This window comes from Drosophila subpulchrella, chromosome 2R (assembly GCF_014743375.2).
Source record: "Drosophila subpulchrella strain 33 F10 #4 breed RU33 chromosome 2R, RU_Dsub_v1.1 Primary Assembly, whole genome shotgun sequence".
NCBI lineage: Eukaryota > Metazoa > Arthropoda > Insecta > Diptera > Drosophilidae > Drosophila > Drosophila subpulchrella.
Window position 1 is genome coordinate 668,577 of NC_050611.1, and position 19,790 is coordinate 688,366.

Consider the following 19,790-nt stretch of genomic DNA (forward strand, 5'->3'; position numbering starts at 1 on the left):
GGCTAATAACTTGTGTAAGGTTTCTTATTAAACTCTGAGCTATCCTCCTTGTGCCTGAACCTTTTATAGAATTTTTGTGGGCGGAACTCATTATTGCTCTTTAAGGGAGCATTCAAGTTAATTTAATAGGTTAGAAAATATATTCTATTGTAATAAGATAATTTATTTAAAAAAGTGTTTTTAACTCTGGGTTATTTTGATCATTATATTAATTAGTTTGATATTTGAAACTAGACCGAACATACATATGCTCCAATAGTAAGGCTTTAATAAATCTAGACATCGATTTGTTTTCTCATTTATTGATTGGCATGTATAAATATATTATTTACTATAACTTATATTTCAGAGTATAGCAAATCAACAATTTTGTTTTATAAAATCCTTTTTTGTGAAGGCCACGTCCTGCATAGACTCCCAGCTGGTCTCATTTGGGTGCAATTTCTGCCTAAATTGCCGATGATTTTGCAATATTTTTGCCATTGAATGGTAGAATTTATAAGCTGCATTTCATTGGCCACATATTGATTTCCTTTTGAATTATGGGCGGGGGAAGGGGGCGAAGTGGATGCCGTTTATCCTGCTTATAGCACTTCAATTTATTTTTCATTAAATAAATTTGGAAGCCAACTTCGATTGGCAATTTGTCTAATGTATTTTACTGATAACTCGGCTGCACTTTGTACATAAAATAAAGATAGTCTAATTAGCCTATCAACTAAATTATATTTACAAATAGATAAGGCATATCGATTTAAGTTAGTAAAAAACAACTGCAAGTGATCACTTGATAAAGACAGAAACAGCTTTAATAAAAAGCTTTGATAGCTTTTCTGGGAGGGCAGCACTCTCTGCGAAATCAGTTGTTTTCCAGCTGTCGACTTTTGCGGTTCAATTAAGAGAATACATACATGACATCATGGATCAGTGGATAATAGCGCTCGCTTTGCTTTCTATAGTTCTCGTTTTGCTCTATAAGTGGTCGGTGGCCAAATATGATACATTCAGTGAAAGGGGCGTGGCCCACGAAAAGCCCTGGCCCTTGATTGGTAATATACCCATCAAAGGCATGTTTGGTGGCATACCCGTTCTTAAACAAATGGTCGAGTTGAATTTAAAGTACTCCGGCTCGCCGGTGTACGGCATCTACGCCCTGAGAGATCCCGTGTTCTTCATCCGAGACCCTGAGCTCATCAAGTTAGTTGGCATCAGGGAATTCGATCACTTTGCAAACCACAACAGCATGCACAACAATATGCAGGAGTCGATATTGTCGAAAAGTCTTATTTCGCTGCGAGATGGTCGGTGGAGGGAGATGCGCAATATCCTGACACCCGCCTTTACAGGGAGCAAAATGCGCATAATGTACAACCTGATCCAATCCTGCAGCGAGGAGGGTGTCAGCCACATCTTGGAGCATTTGGAGCTGTCGAAGGACGGGGCCATCGACCTGGAAGTGAAGGATTACTTTACGCGATTCGCCAACGATGTGATAGCTACCGTGGCCTTTGGCCTCAGCATCAACTCGTTCAGGCGCAAAGATAACGAGTTCCTTCGGATCGGACAGTCCCTGTCCAAGATTAGCGCCTGGTCGGTGGCCAAGGCCGTGCTCCACGCCCTCTTCCCACGGCTAATGAAGGTACCTTTTGTCCAGATGTCACAGACATTTATAATCAGCTTTCGATGCTTATTTTTGTATTGTGGGAAAAAATACAGAATCATCTCACTTTAAATGGGATATTTTTATAACGCGAAAAAGGTTATGTATTTCGCTTTGACTGGATTATTTTTATAACGTGAAAAAGGTTATTTATTTCTAAAATGGGTTTCATTAGAATTAGTCAATAATGTAAGGTGCATTATTTATTAGAAAATTCACATTCAAACATATTTATTTATATAATGCTAAAAAGAAATTCAAACTTATATTTTTTTCAAACATCAATGCTTACAATGTTTATATATTAATTCTATTTTTTCTCTGTCTCCTACAGGTCCTTCGCATCCAGGTGATGGACACCGAAAAAATTGATTACTTCAGTCGTCTGGTCCATGTGACGATGAAGTACCGGGAGGAGCACAACGTGATTAGACCAGATATGATTCACCTGCTCATGGAGGCCAAGCAGCAGAGGCTCTCCGATCTGAGGAACCAGTCGAAGGATGCCCAGTACTATTCGGAATTCACCGATGAGGACCTGTTGGCCCAGTGCCTGTTGTTCTTTTTTGCAGGCTTCGAGATTATCTCCTCATCGTTGTGCTTCCTCACCCACGAGCTTTGCCTGAACTCCGCTGTGCAGGACAAGTTATATGAGGAGATCCTTTCCGTACACCAAGAGCTAAATGGGCAACCCTTGACCTATGAAAAACTGACCAAGATGAAGTACATGGATATGGTGGTACTAGAAGGTCTGCGGAAATGGCCACCAGCTATTTCAACAGATCGCGAGTGCTCCAAGGATATTGATTTGTGCGATGAAAATGGGGAGAAGATGTTCTCCGCCCGAAAAGGTGATGTCCTGCAAATACCCATATTTTCTCTGCACCGGGATCCCGACAACTATGAGGATCCAGAGTCCTTCAATCCGGAGCGATTTGCAGAGGACCAGAAGGTTGAGTCCCGTGTGTTCCTGCCCTTCGGAGTGGGTCCTCGCAACTGCATTGGCAATCGCATGGCACTCATGGAGATCAAGTCGATTGTCTACCAATTGGTTCTTAACTTCAAACTATTGCCAGCCGAAAAAACATCGCGCGATTTGTTAGATGATATAAGGGGCCATGGTCTGAAGCCCAAGGACGGCTTTTGGCTTAAGTTCCAGGCACGTCAATAAAGTCAATAATCCAAGCCAACTAATCGACTGCGGTTTTTCAATTAAAACTCGCATGCAGCAAACAAATTTCCATTAATCAACTGAGTTGGGGGATGGATTTATTTAATTAATTTCAGGAGAGTGCACTGCAAACGTCTCAAGTTAATCGAGAGGGGATCGGGAAAAATATGGCGAGGAAGTGCTGGTGACAGGCGCTGGCTGGAAAATCTCGCTCGCTGGTTGTCCGGTCCACTTGACGCCGGAAAAACAAAAACTCCGGGAAATCGGGAGCAGCTGAGGGGCCAAAAGTTTTTGACATTCTCGTTATTTATGTGCTTTGGGGGTATTTAGGCAAAAGTTTTTCGGTCCGCCTAAGCAGTTAATTCGATATTGATTTATTCGCAAGTCAACAGCTGTGAGATAATAAATATTATGCAGCTCAAATACATATTTGAAATCTTACGACTTGTTGTCCAGGGAAAACTTTCTGTTTTGATTCCCAGATTTGATTTATAAAGCGGCCAGCGATTAAGCTTTGATCCGGCCAGACTTTTGGCTAAGTTTTATAAGCTCAAACTTGGTTGGTGGAAAATAGCCGAGAGGGGAAGAATCCGGGAGACTTTCCCTCTCAAGGGAAACAACAAAAGTTTACCGGGCGCGAGAAAGTCGAACTTTTTCTTTGCGTTTTGCATTTTTGCCGCACTGGATAATTATTTTTCTTGCCACTGACGTTTGAGAATTTTGCCAGGACAAAGTAAAAAAATAAATGGGATAGAAAAAATGGACTTTAGTTAAACGCTGAGTAGTAGTTGAAGTTTATACCTACAAGTAGAACATTTAAGACAAGGGTTTTAGCTATCACATTTCTTCTTATCATAATGCCATTTTAAATAAGAGGAAAATATTTGGAAAAATCGCGCAATTAAATAAATATGTTAGGATATCATAATAATACTACCTTAAATCAGGTGATTTAATTTACTTAATTCAAATAAAAGAGAATGATCTTATAATAAAATCAATATTATATTAACTACCCAAGAAATTCGAAAATAAAAAATCGTCATATGCATTTAAATACTATTGCGTATACTTCACACTACTGAAGATTGTCTCTGTTTCTTCCTATAGAATGACAAGTTTTTTTCTCCCCGAGAGTCCAGTAAATTGTGGAGAATCTTGCAATTTGTTAGCTTACATGGCCAAGGCAACATGGGCTTGACCATAAGCCGCTCCATTTGCATAATTATTCATTGCGCAGCATTATGAGCATAAATAAAACGATGCTCCACTGCACACAAACACACGAAGAAACATGTGAGGATAATGCCTCGTAGGGCATTATAAACCCTTGTAAGCGCCTGAGAGTATGCAACGCTTTTTGTTTCTTATTTATTGTTGAGCATTTTTTATTGCCCTGCCGCAAGTTGCTCCGACTATTTATGACCCACATTACACCCTGATGCACTTGCAATCCGCCTGCAGTTTACTCCAACGGAATACCAATTGAAATAATAATGGAATGGAAGATCCAATTGGAGGAATAGAATCACCCGCATAAAGATTAATACCGAACAAAGTCGAGCAAACCACTCCACACAAAATGCGGGAAAGCCGCAAAGCTAGCTGTTGGAAATGAAACTCCGAAGTTCGGAGCTCCAACTATTCTCATAAAAGTGACATGTCGGAATCTCTGTGTTCGCGAGGGTGTTTTGAGATTGTGTGCCTGGGACAACCTTAACACCGAAATACTCAATTAAATAAAGTTCAGCTCGAAATTGCATTACATTTATGAACGTGAGTGCCTGGCATCCTGGCAGCAATGTCATTGCATTTCTCGCAAAAGCCGCATGTTGCGGAAAGTTTTTCCACAAAATGTGCGTAAATAAAATCGTATGAGAGGCAGTCAGATTCAAGAGTGATAGCAATAAAGATTCGGAAGAAAAATTAAATGGATAAGAATCTGGTTTTCACATTAATTTGAACAATAGAATGCTTAGAATTAAAATGAAATCCAATTCAAACGTGCTAGTATGAAATGCGTACTTGAAACTAATAGCTGTGGTGTCAAACTGGTAAATAAAAACCTATTTTTTAGACATTTATCAATTTTATGTGAAAATAGTGCAGGGTATAAAAAAAGTATGTTTTTATACTATATCACATATTTAAAAGATCAATAATAAATTTTAAATGATTTATTTAATTTTAAGCTTTATAAGTATACATTTTTTATAAGTCTGCGAAAAATCATACTTTAAACATTGAGGGTGATTTTTTCTCCCATTCAGAGCGATGATAATATTATGTGACATCGAACTGAAATTTAATTAACATCGATGCGGCCTAATTGAAATAATTGCATTTAAGGCTTAAAGCCACTTTGAACTCGTTTCGTCTGGGTGGAGCATGTATAGCAGTAACTATTGACAACCTGCAGACAAAGCAATTAATTTAATTCACAAATTTTGGCCTTTGCGCATTCTATGTAAATATATGTATATTTGATATATTTACACTAACGTTTCGCAGTTAATATGCAGCCAATTGTTGGCAGTTTGCGGTTTTGCACAAATGCCGAGCTCTCGTTGGATTATTTTGCCGAGCTGCGGCCTTTGCCACTACTTAGCCAAATTGCCCACCGAGAGTCCTGTTCATGGCAGGCCGCATTAAATTTCATGCAAATAATTTATGTCCTTTTCGGGGAGGATATGTGCAGGCCGGAAAGATGATCCCCGTACTCAGTTGATTTAAATTGACGCATGACTTTATTAGGGGAATTATAATCTGAATGCCACAAATTGATAGGTTATTTCCCATATAGCGACCATTCATTGCACAGCTTACGTTTTACGGGATTCTTAGACTCCCAACTTGAACCAGAAAACAATCTTGTTTGGGATTAGTTCGAGCTCTCTGGGCCATTTTGTCCTTTTATTATTTCCCTTATTTTCCAAAAGACCGGCTATAAATACATATTCAACGCACACATCCCGACATCCTGTGCTTCCGTATTCCGGCCTTTTATGACAGCCCAAAGTGCCTACTTATAAAATCAAAATCATAAAAAATAATGTTAATTTCAATATTGTCTCATTAAATGTGTATAAAACTCCAGCCGGTGAGCATGTGTGTGATGAAAGAAATTTCGTGATGGCCGGATGAAGGGAGCGGGGAATTTGTTCATTTAACCTGCCTCAACGTGACGGGCCAAGTTACAGTGGGGTAAAATGTTCCTAAAAGTGGGTACTTATAAGGACACAAAATGTATCTTTATTTTATTTATTTATTGTACTCTGTTGCCAAAAGTTTAAAACTTAAGGTACAGGGAGGAATCGGCCATAGTTGCTAAGACTTTCGGCCGGACTAAATTGTTTTTACAGGTTTACTTAATATCTAGAATTTTACATATGAGTGGGAAGAGAAGGAGATTAACAATTTAAATGAGTTGAAGTAGGTTAGCTGATTTAAGAAAGTTAAGAATTTGCTGGAGATTTTCATATGAAGGGTTAATTAAGAGATCAGATAGTTTTATATTGACTTTTCTTTTATTTTAACTTTTTGTATTCGCTTAACATTCATTAATTTTTTGTAAAATAAGTTCTAAAATACTCTTAAAATTTAAATGAATTAATTTTATTGCTGACCTTAAGATTGAAGAACAGAATTAATTTAAGGTAAGTTACTTTTTAGGTTAAAATTAACGAAAACAAAATATTTAAATTCTGAAATGTTTAAATAATACTGTAACCCAGAATCAAATCGATGCTGTATATTTCATACGCGTAGAGTAAAAGGGTATACCAAATTTGTCGGAAAGTATGCAACAGGTAGAAGGAAGCGTTTCCGATCCTAAAAAGCTATATGATACAGTCGTCCGATTAAGAAACTCTTTTATTCGAAATTCTAAAATCGTTAAAAAGAGCTACACCCCAGAGTTAAAGAGAAGATGTTTAAAATGAGCAAAGCTGGAATTGTGCTTTAGTATTTTCCCGATCAATTCCGTGGGAGCTAAGGGACATTAGACGTCCGATCCGGCTCGTCCCGACTTATATACACTCAGGGAAAAACACCGTGCTAAAAACAAGTACAAACAGCCTTGATTTAAGAAAGATTGCATGCTTAACATTTAAGAACGTTCGTGCTCAAAAAATTCTCATATTAAGCACATTTTGGAGTTTTTATGACTGCCAACTCTAATAATTCCCAACTGTTTATTCTGAAAGTACTCAGTATATAAGGCGCATAAATTAGGTAGTGTTAATGCCCGTGAGCGGCAAGTCGTAAGTAAACTTAAAATATTAATGTTATTTATATATATCTCGTTTATTTCGTTTCAGTTTCCAATACTTATTTCTCTTACTAGCATAAAATAAAAACTCATTTTAGTTTCATAATATTTATATATTGATATAAGAATTATTCGTCCTTAAATCATGCCTGCAAATTTCTTACTTTATTATTAAATCGTTCTTGTTTTTAGTCCAAATATGACTTGATTTAAGAATTATTCATTCTTGATTGAAGACCGAAAGGTTCTTAAATCTAGTATTTTCGGTCTTGAAAATTCGTGCTCAAAAGTAGTATTTTGTTCTCGCGTTCTGTATTTTCCATGCTTGGCGAAGTTTTGACACCGAAAATACTAGGTTCAAGCACGAAATACTTGATTTTTTTTCTGAGGGTAGTAAAGTTTTATACCGTTAGCTTAAAAACTAAGAGACTAATTTGAGAGAGTCGACTCGTCAACATCATACCCTTTGCAAGGGTATACAAATGTTTCACCATTTAAAATTATTTGAGGAATAATATGGAGGAATATAAAGTTTATATTATAGACATTTTGTTAATTTTTTATTTGTACCCAATACAGTTCCTATTGACCTAGTACATTAATTTTAGATTTGTCCCACTGTGCTGGATTTTTCTTTACCCAGAGTGTGGGTGCGTGAAATTTAAATAAAACGTGCGATTGTCGAGCAGCTGTTGCCGTTTCCCCTTAGTACCGAGGACCTTTTGCAGGAGGAATGACGGGGCTTTTGGGGGGCCAAGGACGAAGGGAAGAAGGACGCCGGACGGATCGACGGGACTGACAGTTGGGAGTCACGCACCCATACATGTACAAACCTGCGCCGGATGCTGGCACACACACACGCACACACGCACGCAGGCAGACACACGCACAGCGGTCGGGAAATGTGACAGGATGTCATTTTGCAACGCATCCGAAACATAAACACACGCTTTTCTTTTGTACTCGCCTTCACATACATATGTGAAAATTATGCTGCTAAAAGGCGGCAAATGTTTGCATTAGTCTCGCTTTCGCTCCATAGTCTTCCTCATTCGGGGGTAAGTTTTCGGAAAACAAGCGAAACTAGAAAATTTGCATAAGCGCCGCTCGTTGGCTGGTCCCATTATCATGGGTTTTCCTGTGTGTTTGCGCTTAGTTATTTAAAATACACGTAATATTCATAATATGAGGCAAACGCGTGTCATATTCCGAAAACTGCAAATTGTGTTTAAGGCATGTGAAACTTGTTGATATCGGTTTCATGGCTGCCTCGGCGGTTACTCTTTAAATATATACAAGTGAAATTTTACAAAGTATCTTCCCCCCAACTTTTGTGATTAATTCATTAATGCGAGGCCGTTTATTTGATATTCAATAAAAACCATTTGGAAACATTATTTTGCAATATATTATTAAAGTGGTGAAATTAAATGAGAAATACATAATTTATAAACATTAATGGCAGTGGCTTTTATCGCCTGTAAATTGCAAACTATTATTTAATCTACTTGGTAATCAGATTAAGTGCCAAACAATATTACAATAGCTTATTTTGGCCTGGCCTAAAACTCTTTGAGCCCTTTTAAATTGATTTTGGCCGCCAGCTAACCGAAGTACGCAAATGAAAACACGTAAATTTATAATTAATTCCCAGTTTATTGGATTTAGTCTCCCTGGAGCAATTCACCCGAAAAAGTCAAATAATAAAGAACAAAAAATCGCCTTTGTTATTATTTATTTTGGCTTTTTAGCATTTGACCGCAAATTCAAATATGCACACAATTAATTTAAATTGTTTTGGTTTGCCCGAATAAAGGTACGCAGTTTGATTGCATTAGTCAGGAGCAATAATGAAAAATTAGCAACTTAATTGAATTTTATAAGGAGACAGAGGGGGGTGGATAGGCAATTATGTTTCGGTCCTTTTAATCTTAGCAAAAAATTTTAATTTTGTGTGCAATCGAATAATACAAACAGTAATATGGACTTTTTCTCTTATGGCGTTCTATTGTAAGTGACAAATATTTTCCATTTTAATTAACTGATGTTATTGTGTGTGTTTTAAATTGACTTTAATTTCACAAAGAACTTTAATTTAATAGTATTTTAAAGTTATTTAATTCAACTTAGGTAGGTGTTTTTGCTATTAAAGTACTTTTCATCAATCAATAATGAGGGTGATAAAAATACATTTCCTTCACACTTTCTCCTTAATTTACTGTCACAGAATGTTTGGAATTTCAATTAACCTAATTTAATTTAATATATGTACTCAGTCAATTGCTTCTAACTGTGTTCAATCGATGTAGACACGTGCTTGCGAAGTAATTAAATCAGTTTATTACAAATATTACAAATTCAGCGTTGACAGACTGACAACTGCGGATGTTGGCTGCTAGAAAGTACAGTGGATAAACATATAAATCGAATATTTTCCAGAGACAACTACAATACACACCGTAAGTCTTCAGCAATGTATTGTTCTGGGCAGATCCCCTCAACTATCATCAGAAACCATTTGACGATTAACTTTCGCATCTTGTCCGTCCCCCGAGGCTTCCCTGTATGTCTGCCTAGCACGACTGGATGTGGATGTTTAGTTGGCATAATTAAAACAGAAATACCAGGCAAATCAAGCCAGACGACGTCTCTGCAAATATCCCCACTAAGCTAAAATTGCACAAACAATGATAGAGTTGGCAAACTTTTGCCTCGCTGGGATTACTTCCCCCAACGTTTATTCCCCCATATGCACGAACCTGGAAAAGTCAACAGGGGAGAACTGTTATTTAAAGGCCCGAAGCTTATTTGCCTCATGTTGCCGGGGCTTCTGTCATTTGGCCTATTGATTTTTGCAGGTGGATAACCTTAAATTTGCCAACACAACTTTTGGCCCTAAGAGAGGAGTCTAGAAAACACTTGAGGCTACGTGGCCCCCGTCAAAGTTTGTCTTTTTGAGGGCAAATAAATTTAATAAGCGCATTCAAGTTATGCCAAAGTTGGCCCAAGTTGGCCAATTTCATTATGACAGTAAGTGATTTCTTCTTTGTGTGTTTGCCGAGTTTTTATGTGGCAGCCTCGTAATTAACTGGCCGGGCGTTGCATACTTTTCAGCTGCGTCCTGCCACCAAATATGGAAAAAAAGGACAAGGAAATAGGTTACTTGCCCCTTTTCGGCCTGTTTCTTACCCATATTTCATTAGCCTTATCGCGCTTGTAGTGGTCCGGCCAGCCAGACTAATTTATGGGGCATTTATGGGCACATTGCAGACCTATTAACAATGTGCAGTCAAATTTAATTTTAGCTACAAGCAGCGCTCCCAAAAAACAAAAAACATTCGAATTTATGTGACAGCGTTTGAAATTTATTTGCTGCAACGATTACGTACAACTGGCGATGGCGATGGCGATGGCTATGGAGATTGGTGTCTGCAGAGCTCTCTATAAAGTTCCATTGACCCATTTTGGCCCAGTATCTGGCCAGGCCGAAAGCCAAGCTCTCACAGATACGACTCACACACACTCGCAAAAGGGAGTTACCCCTTAGCATGCAAAGTTTTTTGCCAGCCAACCAACAATGTGAATGGGTGAATGTTCCCAGGACGAGAACTAGCACCAATGCACAGGCGATTAGTGCACCATTTGGCTGCTGCTCACCAGCGACTGTTTATACGGAGCTGAAAGTTGGGATTTATCATATCTATGGGATCCTAAATTAAAGTCTTGGCGAATTGGGCTAATCTTGCGTTTTCGATGGGGGCAACAGTGCGTATGATTGATGCAGTAGGTGAGCAGTGTACTTTAACTTAAACTTTTTTCCGTGTCAGAGCCAGATACTTCGATTTATTGTTACCCACATTATGAACACTTTATCTATAAAATTAAAAATAGGGATTAGCCGTTCCTGTTAATACATTGAAGGTACAAATATATTGCGAATAAAACTCCACATTTCTCAAAGGTATACAGAGCATTTTTCTAAATACAAATTAAAACAAGTAGAAGCTTTGTTAAGGCAAAATAAATAAGTAAAGCAAATCAGATTTTCTTAAAAATATTTTTCTCTAGTGTTTCATTGTTTTTTGGTTTTATTGAAACCGGGGCTTAGAAAACTTAAACGCTTAAATTATCTTTACAAAATCGTTTTTTATGATGCAGCTCAGCTTTATTGTGTATAGAAACTAATTTGTATCCATTTTCCTTGGCATAAACGTAATTTCATGAGCTATTGTCAGCGGCACATATACACTCTTGGCCAAGAGACTGCCATGTGGCTGCCGTTATTTACTGTTATTTGTTTAGCTGGGTTCCTGTTTATTTTTGGGCTTATTTGTTGCCATTGTTGGCCGTCATTGTTATGCCCGGACTACTGAATACTGGCCACTGGCTGGATGGTCGGTTGACCAGTTTGTGCCGTCGCAAAATGAAATATTCAAGTGCGCATTAAGCCCGCCTGCCCCAGTTGCAAATGGGGAACTGCAGCAGCAGTGGCAGCTTCTGTTGCATGTGCAGTTGCAGTTGCAGCAGAAATACCGACCATCGGGGGTCTTGGTAATTGCGAAATTACCACAAGAGTCTGCATGCGGCTGCATCGCAATTGAAATGGCAATGATTTTTGCCCTCGCCCACTTGCCATATGTTGATTTCAATTGATTCTTGCTTTGTGGGCTGTCTGCTTTGCTGGTTTCAATTTTGGTTACACCACTCTCCTCCCGGGCACAAAGGCATATTATAAACGCCACACTCATTTGAGCCGGTTTCCAGCTTCGATTGGCTTAAATGGCAGCCATTAAAAGTTTTAGCCATTGTTGTTGCCCTCCCTTTAACGTGATCCCTGTTTGGCCCCCAGTTTTATCTTTCTGCCTGTTGGCTCTGCAATATTTTCAAGTTTTTCAACATTTTCTGGTAGTTGTCCTCCGTCCGAAAGGTGAGTTCCGATTATGGCTCCTTATATTCCAGTTTGGGAAAATGTAGAAATTCATGCCATAAACTTTAAATTTTACTTTCTAATTTTTTGGGTTGATTTCTTCAACTAAGTTCATGCAAAGAAACCTGATTTGCAAAATAAAATTCTTTCCCTTTTTTGATGTGATTTGAAGCAAAATTAAAACGTATTTAATATATTTATATATTGAAGCCTGATTATTATTGCTTCAATTTTTTTCCTTTGAAAATGTAAAAATATTGTTCATTATTTAGTTTTTACTCCTCCTGGCTTAAGTAGTAAAACTAGAATAAATAATTCAATAATTTTAGATTTTGTAAGAATAACACAAATTACTATAAATTGAAGATTTGATGAGCTCGGTGTATGTCAATATGTAAATCGAACTATAGCCATAAATAAAGGTCTGTAACACAAGCCCTTTGAAGAATTCCGCTCATAAAAACAAATGTGGTCTTTGTGTAGGTCGTAGATAAGTACATAATAAGAATCTTATGTTAGTTTCCTAAACAAGGACTTAATCAGGCAAAGACAGAACATCCTGCTTTTGGTTTAAAAATCGAGTCTTTCGTTTGCTAGATATATTAAATCCTTATAGTGTTTACTTTCTATGTCATATTAAATTATTTTGGTTTTGAGTAGGCAATCTCGCTATAGATCCGTACCAGAAGAAATCACATAATATTTTCCTACAGTTAAAAAAACCAAGCAGATTGGGTTTGCTTTAAGCCTAAACGGGCTTAAAAGTGCCACAAATACAAAATGGCCTCATTATTTCGTTTCAAGAAAGTTTTATTCTTAAACCAGCATTCTTAATTTGAGAACATTTTCGAGCGAAATTAAGTATGAAATGTTCTTGAATTATGAATTTATCATGCTTAAATTAAGCATGAGTTCTTCTTAAACCAAGTTTAAGTTAAGCAAATTAAATTGAGAAATTTGTGATGTTTGCTATATAATGAAGGTTTTTTTATTATTTGTAAAAATATAATCCGATTTATTTATTCTACTAGTATATGTTATGTTTAAATGATTTACAAACTATTCTTCAGCCAACATTAATATTTGTGTATTTAATTTAAGAAATATTTGTTCTCGGTAAATATTAATACATTGTGATTTATTTTTGGTTTATGCACAAACTGTACTTGTAAAAAACTTTTTAATTTTGAATTTTAATACTACTGATGAGTTTAAGTCATTTGTTATTTAATGATATTGAAATCGTATACTATTAGTGATTAGTGATTTAAGAATGATTGTGTTTAGTAATTTCGCTCTTGAATTAAAAGAACTGTCGAATATTTTGGGTTTTAAGAATGATTTATTCTTAATTCAAGAGCGAGCAGCACATTTGTTCTTAAAACATTTTTAGAAGTGTATACAACGCTAGATTCTGAACAGTGGCAACGTGGTATTTTAATTTTCAGTAAAATGCTACAGTTCCCATTTTAAGTAAGTTGAGAATGACTGTTACCAAAAATAATTGTTGCAAACGAGATATGAACAAACCAGAATTCACTACTTTTTCTGAATATTTCACATGCTCTTTATGAGGGCGTGTAGAAAACACAAAACTAACTGTGGCACTTTTAACAATAAATAAATGGAGCTTTTTTTTAATTTTGCGCTGGTCAGCTCTCGAAAGTTTTTTCACATACCCCATAAACTAGAGCTATGCGCAATAACTCCGAAGCAAAGTTAACTTTTTCCTCTTTCGTGGGATTTTGTGGTCAGAAAATGTTCGCTTATAATATGAATAGTTGCGCTTACTAAATAAAGACAAAGCCTGAATGCCTTTGGTCAATCAGAAAACAATAAAAAGCGACATAACCACCTTGTTTACCGGTTTCGGAGGGAATAAAAGGCGCACAAATTAAACTTTCATTAGTGCAAATAAACACAATTAAGTTGAAGAAGCTTACAAAGGCTTTTGGCCTGCTAAATGTTTTCCTATGCAAATTGAAATAGTTGGTGAAATGTACTAAGTGGAAACATGTAATGGATGTGGGCAGAATGGTTGGCAAAAGTGGGCGAGATGGGGTATTGCAATGTATATTTGGGTTGCAAGTTTTCAGAGCAGGCACTAACTGACTGCTCTACATGGAATGCAAAGGGAATATTTAGGTTCTGGCATTTGTTGACGATTATTAATTGTTCTCAGAATTTAAACGGTGAAACTATTTCGCCGGAAAGTTGCTCTGCGTTCAGCGAACAGTAGTGAAATCTTTTACCCGCCGCAACTTTCAGTCAGCCAAAAATATTGGTTTCTTTTTTATAGTCGCTCCTTTTGCGTTTCTGCTCCACCAGCCACATTATGGGAACTCGGGTCCTGGCCTGCTTATCGAATCGAATATTTTGTTTAATTGAAGTATTCGACATTCGGCACAGTTGACTGAACAATTCTAACGACGTTGGTTCGACCTCAACAATGGCGAAGTGCTGTGGGGACAGTTTGACGGGGTCTTCGTCTTCTGTAATTGGAAATCAGTGGCGGTACCACTATAAATTTATAAATATTGATGGAATTTCATCCCTCTCATAAGCTTAAGTAATAATGTCAGTGAATTCCTACTCGTTTGCCACTTTCCTCTAAGTAGTATACTTTGCTTTTGGCCATAATTGAAATGCCAATGCCGTGAAGTGTGAAGTGCTTGCACTGCGCAGCCATTCAGAAACTCCTCTTAAGCTTTTGTGAGGGTATATTGTTATTGCGACTAGTTGGGAAATTTGTTTTCAATGTACAGAGTCTTCCCAGCCAATCAATCAAATAAATGACACATTTGTATATTCATGAATATTATATATAGGTACTGTGAACCTAAAAAGATAAATAAACGGTCGGCGTGCCAAAGGTAGAAAGGGGTAGGTTTTAACTTTTAATCGACAATTTTCAGGACCAACTAGGAACCATGTGCGGATCCACGAGTGGTACTTTTTCCTCCCACTCGGGTAAAAAGTAAAAGTAAATGTGGTATTTAAAGAATAAGCAACAAGGAACTGGTTTGAAGAACTCCCTAAGACCAAATAATGGATCCGCTATGGGTAGTATAAGAAAGTATAAGATTTTTTTTAAGCCGATGATAATCAAAGCATTTTAGCTATAAATCTTAAAATTTTAGTTTACTAAATCCTAAGGCGCCTTAACAAATGTTATGGTTAGATGTCGAATTCTTTATGTTATTTTTATTGGTTATAACAGGATAACAAAAAATAAACTTTCACATAAAGTCCCAAGTTTTATTTTTTAAAAAAATCTCAAAGTGTTACAAATCTATCAACAAATCATATATTCCTAGCTAAGAAACACAATTATAATAATCTTATTCAGAGTTAAATAACTCGGTTTACCACACACGTTAAAGTAATATTTTTCAACTCAATAAAAATACCATTTAGCAACAGATATGATTAAAGGGAACTCGAAGTTCGAGTCAACGGACAGGGGCTTATAGTTCCGTTGCTACGTGTTTTTATAAGGAACCCGACTGCATTATAAATTGCATTCATTGTCGCTGCGTTTCTGCTTCCTTGCTCGTCTCTTGGTTTGTCTACTACCCCCTTTTTCCATCATTTTCCACCACAATTTTCTTGATTTTATTTTTTTTGTATCGCATTGCAGTTGCATGAAGTAGAAAAACCAATTTGCAGCTATCAAAACGAAGCTGTGAATGGAGCGGGCAAAGTGGCACCGATTGATCGATTTGCTGATGTTTGCGGAGCATTTGATGTTGCCGGGGGTATGGCCATATAATTGCGGACCGTAAATAGGATGCGATAATAATGGGGGGCGTCGCGCAGAGATTACGGGCTCCACTTGACCCGGATTACGCCCACTTCCGTATCATCTGGCCCGTCCTGGCCTGTCTCATTGCGGTTTCCTTGGCCCGAACTTATGACCACATAAAGCTCAAAGACAAATGCCCAGATTGAAGTCGATAGCACTTGATTAAGGTGTGCTGGGGTGGATTACAGCCCCATATGAGAGCTATGTAAATGAGCGCCCACGCACAGGGAAAGGTGCTAATGAAGGCGCCGAAGAAACCGCCGACGCCATCGCACAATCACGAAAGCAAATAAGCAAACAAGCCACCAGGTGAGTCAGCCTTTTCAGGTGTTCCTGGCACACAGAGGATGTTCAGGCTTTCGGGCTTTCAGGTGTAGGTAGGTGTTTAGGTCTTTTTCGGGGGCTGAGAGTTTGTTTGCCGTTTAGCTTATCGCTGCTTAGCTTAATTAAAGCGCTTGACGTTTCGCCGATTGCCAGTTGGCTTTGATTTGTCGACCAGTTTGCGGGGGGAGTGTCAAACGCTTCACATATGTACGTGCACAGCAAAAAATTAAGTAAAAATAGTAATATAAAATGACAGGGTGGTTTTGGAAATACAATTATAATTCTTTGGACAGTTAAAATGTGTTATGATTTATTATACTCAAACGCGATGAAGCCTACAGAAGCTATTTAAGTGTTATTTGTATGTTGTTAGTATCAAGATCAGCCTAATGGAATCATTTCAACAAACTTGTAATAGTTAAATTTAATTATACTTTTAACCTTAATATTGGGGACATTAATCGCATATGAGTGTGATATATTATGCACATTATCGCTCAGTGATGGATATCAACCCGGCTAGGTGTTGAAAGGCTTAATTAGTTTCGCTAGCACAGGAGCTCGTATCTCTGCATTTATTTATTCCGCATTCATAGCATACTTTGCTGCACGGCTGTCTATTTTGAAGCGGAATTTCCATTCAGATGGTCGAGCATTGTTGATCTGAATGATGGAGCAGACAGACTTCCGTTGGCCTCTTTTCGGCTTGGCTTTGTAATGCGGCCAGACAAATACGGTGGGGCATTGAGAGTATCATTAATAAAAATAATGCCACAAGAAGAATAGGGCTCCTACAAAGCGGCAGCAACAAAAACAGCTTTGCCACTGGCTGTGGCATAACGTCTCTAATTGAATTTCTTATGGTCCATTAACTGTCAGGACCCAAATCCCCCGGCCAAAAACGACCAGATCCTGGGCCAAAGGAGCCAAGGTGAAGCCACTGACGGCGGGAAACTGAATGAGTAAGCAAAGAAAACCGTAAACGTGACAGTTTTTAACAATATTTAAGATGTCAGCATGATATATCGTTTAATTTATGTATTGCGGGTGTGCGTGGGTGTATAAGTGGGTGAAAATATATATAGATTGTGTATTCCCTCTGATGGCTCTTCGTCAATGGAAGAGCAAGTGGAAAATTTAATAAAAACATTTTGCAAGCATTTTCAACGGCGGACCCCAAGACAGACAGGGCTTAAACATGAAAATCTAATTAGAATGGAGCCCGAGTAGAGAGGCAGGGCCAACAGGAACAGGAACAGGAACGGGTCCTTGCATTCCATAAAAATAAATAACATTAATCAGCAGATAAAACAAATAGAAGGGGACACACGGACCTCGTTTAGCTCCCGATTTGCATAGTTTCTGCAATATTTCCCATTTTCCAGCAGGCGGAAACTGCAACGAAAGGAGCTGGCGAAATCAGGACTGCGAAGGAGGAAACCCCGTTGCAAGGTAGAAAAGGCCGGTCAGGACTTCCTCTTCCTGTTTATGCTGACTGAATTATTTATGCAAATATTCACCGGCTGGCGACCTTAAAGGCACTTTAATGCCTTCCCACCGAAGCTCCTCTTCACCCAATATTTGTGAATGAGTTTCAGCAAGTTTTACGCTCCAACGGCTTCGAATGGCCTGGGAAATGTTGAAGGCATTTTCATTTAGACTGCAGCTGGCCTAATCCTCACCTAGGCAACCATGTTTCGAGGTTTTCAGCGCATTTCCGCTTCCTCCATTTCCATTGCCTTCTCCCCTGCCCACTTCTATTTCCATTGATTTCCTTTTTTTCCCCATTTTATCCCTCCCCTCTGGCTGGCCGGCAATAATGAAGCATTATGACCAATTACGGAGGCAATCTGGTTGGCTTTTAGCGTTTTCCATTTACCTGCTTGCCAGCCGGCCCCCTTGCAGCTAACATGGCGTATGCGTAATGCGATCTAAGCCCTGTGTGTCAGACACCGCAATTCGTAGCCATCTTGCCGCTTCGGATTGCATAATTAGAGTGTCGCTGCAGGCCTATTTCGGTTCCTCGGACCGGGCTTATTGCAAATCCTGTCCACCAGTTGCGCCTTCAGCTATGTCTAATTCCAGGCACGTACCTCAGCTCCCCAGCGCTTCGGTTAGTTTCACAATGTCAATGCCGGAGTCCCTGGGAAGTCCCTGGGATCAGTGTTGTCAGCTTAAAGAACAAAACAGAAATCATTATAAATAGCTAAGATTCAACATAAAAATAATATTTTTTCTTCCAAATTTAGAGTTCAAATAAATGTTTTTTATAGAAATATATTATGTATTTAAAAGCAATGGCTTGGTTTTTGAAGCTCTTAAATTCATGTATACATTTTTTCGGCAAGACACACCGGAATTCACTAAAAATGTCATAGTCTCCCTTAGAAAATAGGAACAATTTGTTAAATATTATGCTTTGGGCTTAGCTATTTCATATAATTTTGGAGAACATATTAATCGCATTTCAAATGTGAAACTTTAAGTTCAACACGTAAGTTCACAGCCCTTAAGGTCCGACTTCTCAAGGTCATCTTAAGGTTCTAGTTTGTTAACTGTCAAACAAAGTTCACATAGAGTTTAGATGCTCGTTAATTTGACGAGAAATCAGTCCTCGGTATTTTTAAAAAGGCAGCCATATCTCTCCCGACCAGACTTTCTAGCTAGATGAGCATTGCGGCCAGTGGACTGTTGACCCCGGGGAACCGAACCCTGGGGCACAGTTAATAATAATTGCTGGCCTGGCATTGAACATGAACCTTCATCAGGACAGCGGATTACTTGGGTGGCCGTTTGCTAAAATTGTCACGTCGTCGCAAGTCTAGCGAAATAAATATATAAAGGTGTCAACTCGGTCACTGGCCCGTCCAATAAAGTTGAGTTTTAAAATTAAGCTCCCGGCGAGATGAGTTGTTTACCAACTCGATTCCTAATGAGGGTCGTGGGCGACTTCTCGTCCAAGATGCTTTAATAAATTATTGCTTCGGCTCTTTTTATGGGCAGCAGATGAAAGGGCATAGAGCCAAAGGTTAAATGTGTTGATTGTGCAGAATTATTCGAGCCAAGTTCAGCTCGAAGAAATGCAATTTTCTCGTGGCAATCAGCCATGACTTCAGCCAAAAGCATACGCACTTAATTAATTTCAATTAGCTACTCACACAAAAGCCATCTCCATCTGGAAGTTTCCATCTCATTTTTGCCTACTTCTAACTAATTTACTATATTTCGTTGAAGAAATGGGATTTAAGCTTGTTTGTGTGGTAAACGAGTTCGCTCTTTCGTATACATACAAACCCCAAGAAGCCAATATTATTTTATGTGTGTATAAGGATATATTAAGGAAAACCGATGGCTGCGAAAAGGATTATGTTTCGCAGAGAACATTATTAAGAAAATGAATAACTAAAAAATATGCAAAATTTGGTTTAAAACAAGAAAGTAAGTAGGTCGTTCCCGTCTCCTTCACTGCGTTGCAAACTTCTGACTGAAATCAATGTACCCTCTGCAAGGATATACAAGTACTGAGCACTAAAGATTATAATGTTATGGGTACTACCCATGCGCTTATTCCAAATAATTTTACAATTACCTAAGAGTTTAAAATACTTCGTGGTGTACGTGCTACTCATACGA

At 38.1% G+C, this 19,790-nt stretch overlaps 1 protein-coding gene across 1 annotated transcript; it reads left to right on the top strand.

Annotated features, from left to right (window-relative positions):
* Positions 1 to 879: 879 nt before the first annotated feature.
* Positions 880 to 2,854, top strand: LOC119549781 (probable cytochrome P450 9h1). The gene is made up of 2 exons (XM_037858043.1): positions 880 to 1,639; positions 1,995 to 2,854. The coding sequence occupies exons 1-2, from the start codon at positions 920 to 922 to the stop codon at positions 2,829 to 2,831; spliced, it is 1,557 nt and encodes a 518-aa protein (XP_037713971.1). The 5' UTR covers positions 880 to 919; the 3' UTR covers positions 2,832 to 2,854.
* The last annotated feature ends 16,936 nt before the right edge of the window (positions 2,855 to 19,790 follow it).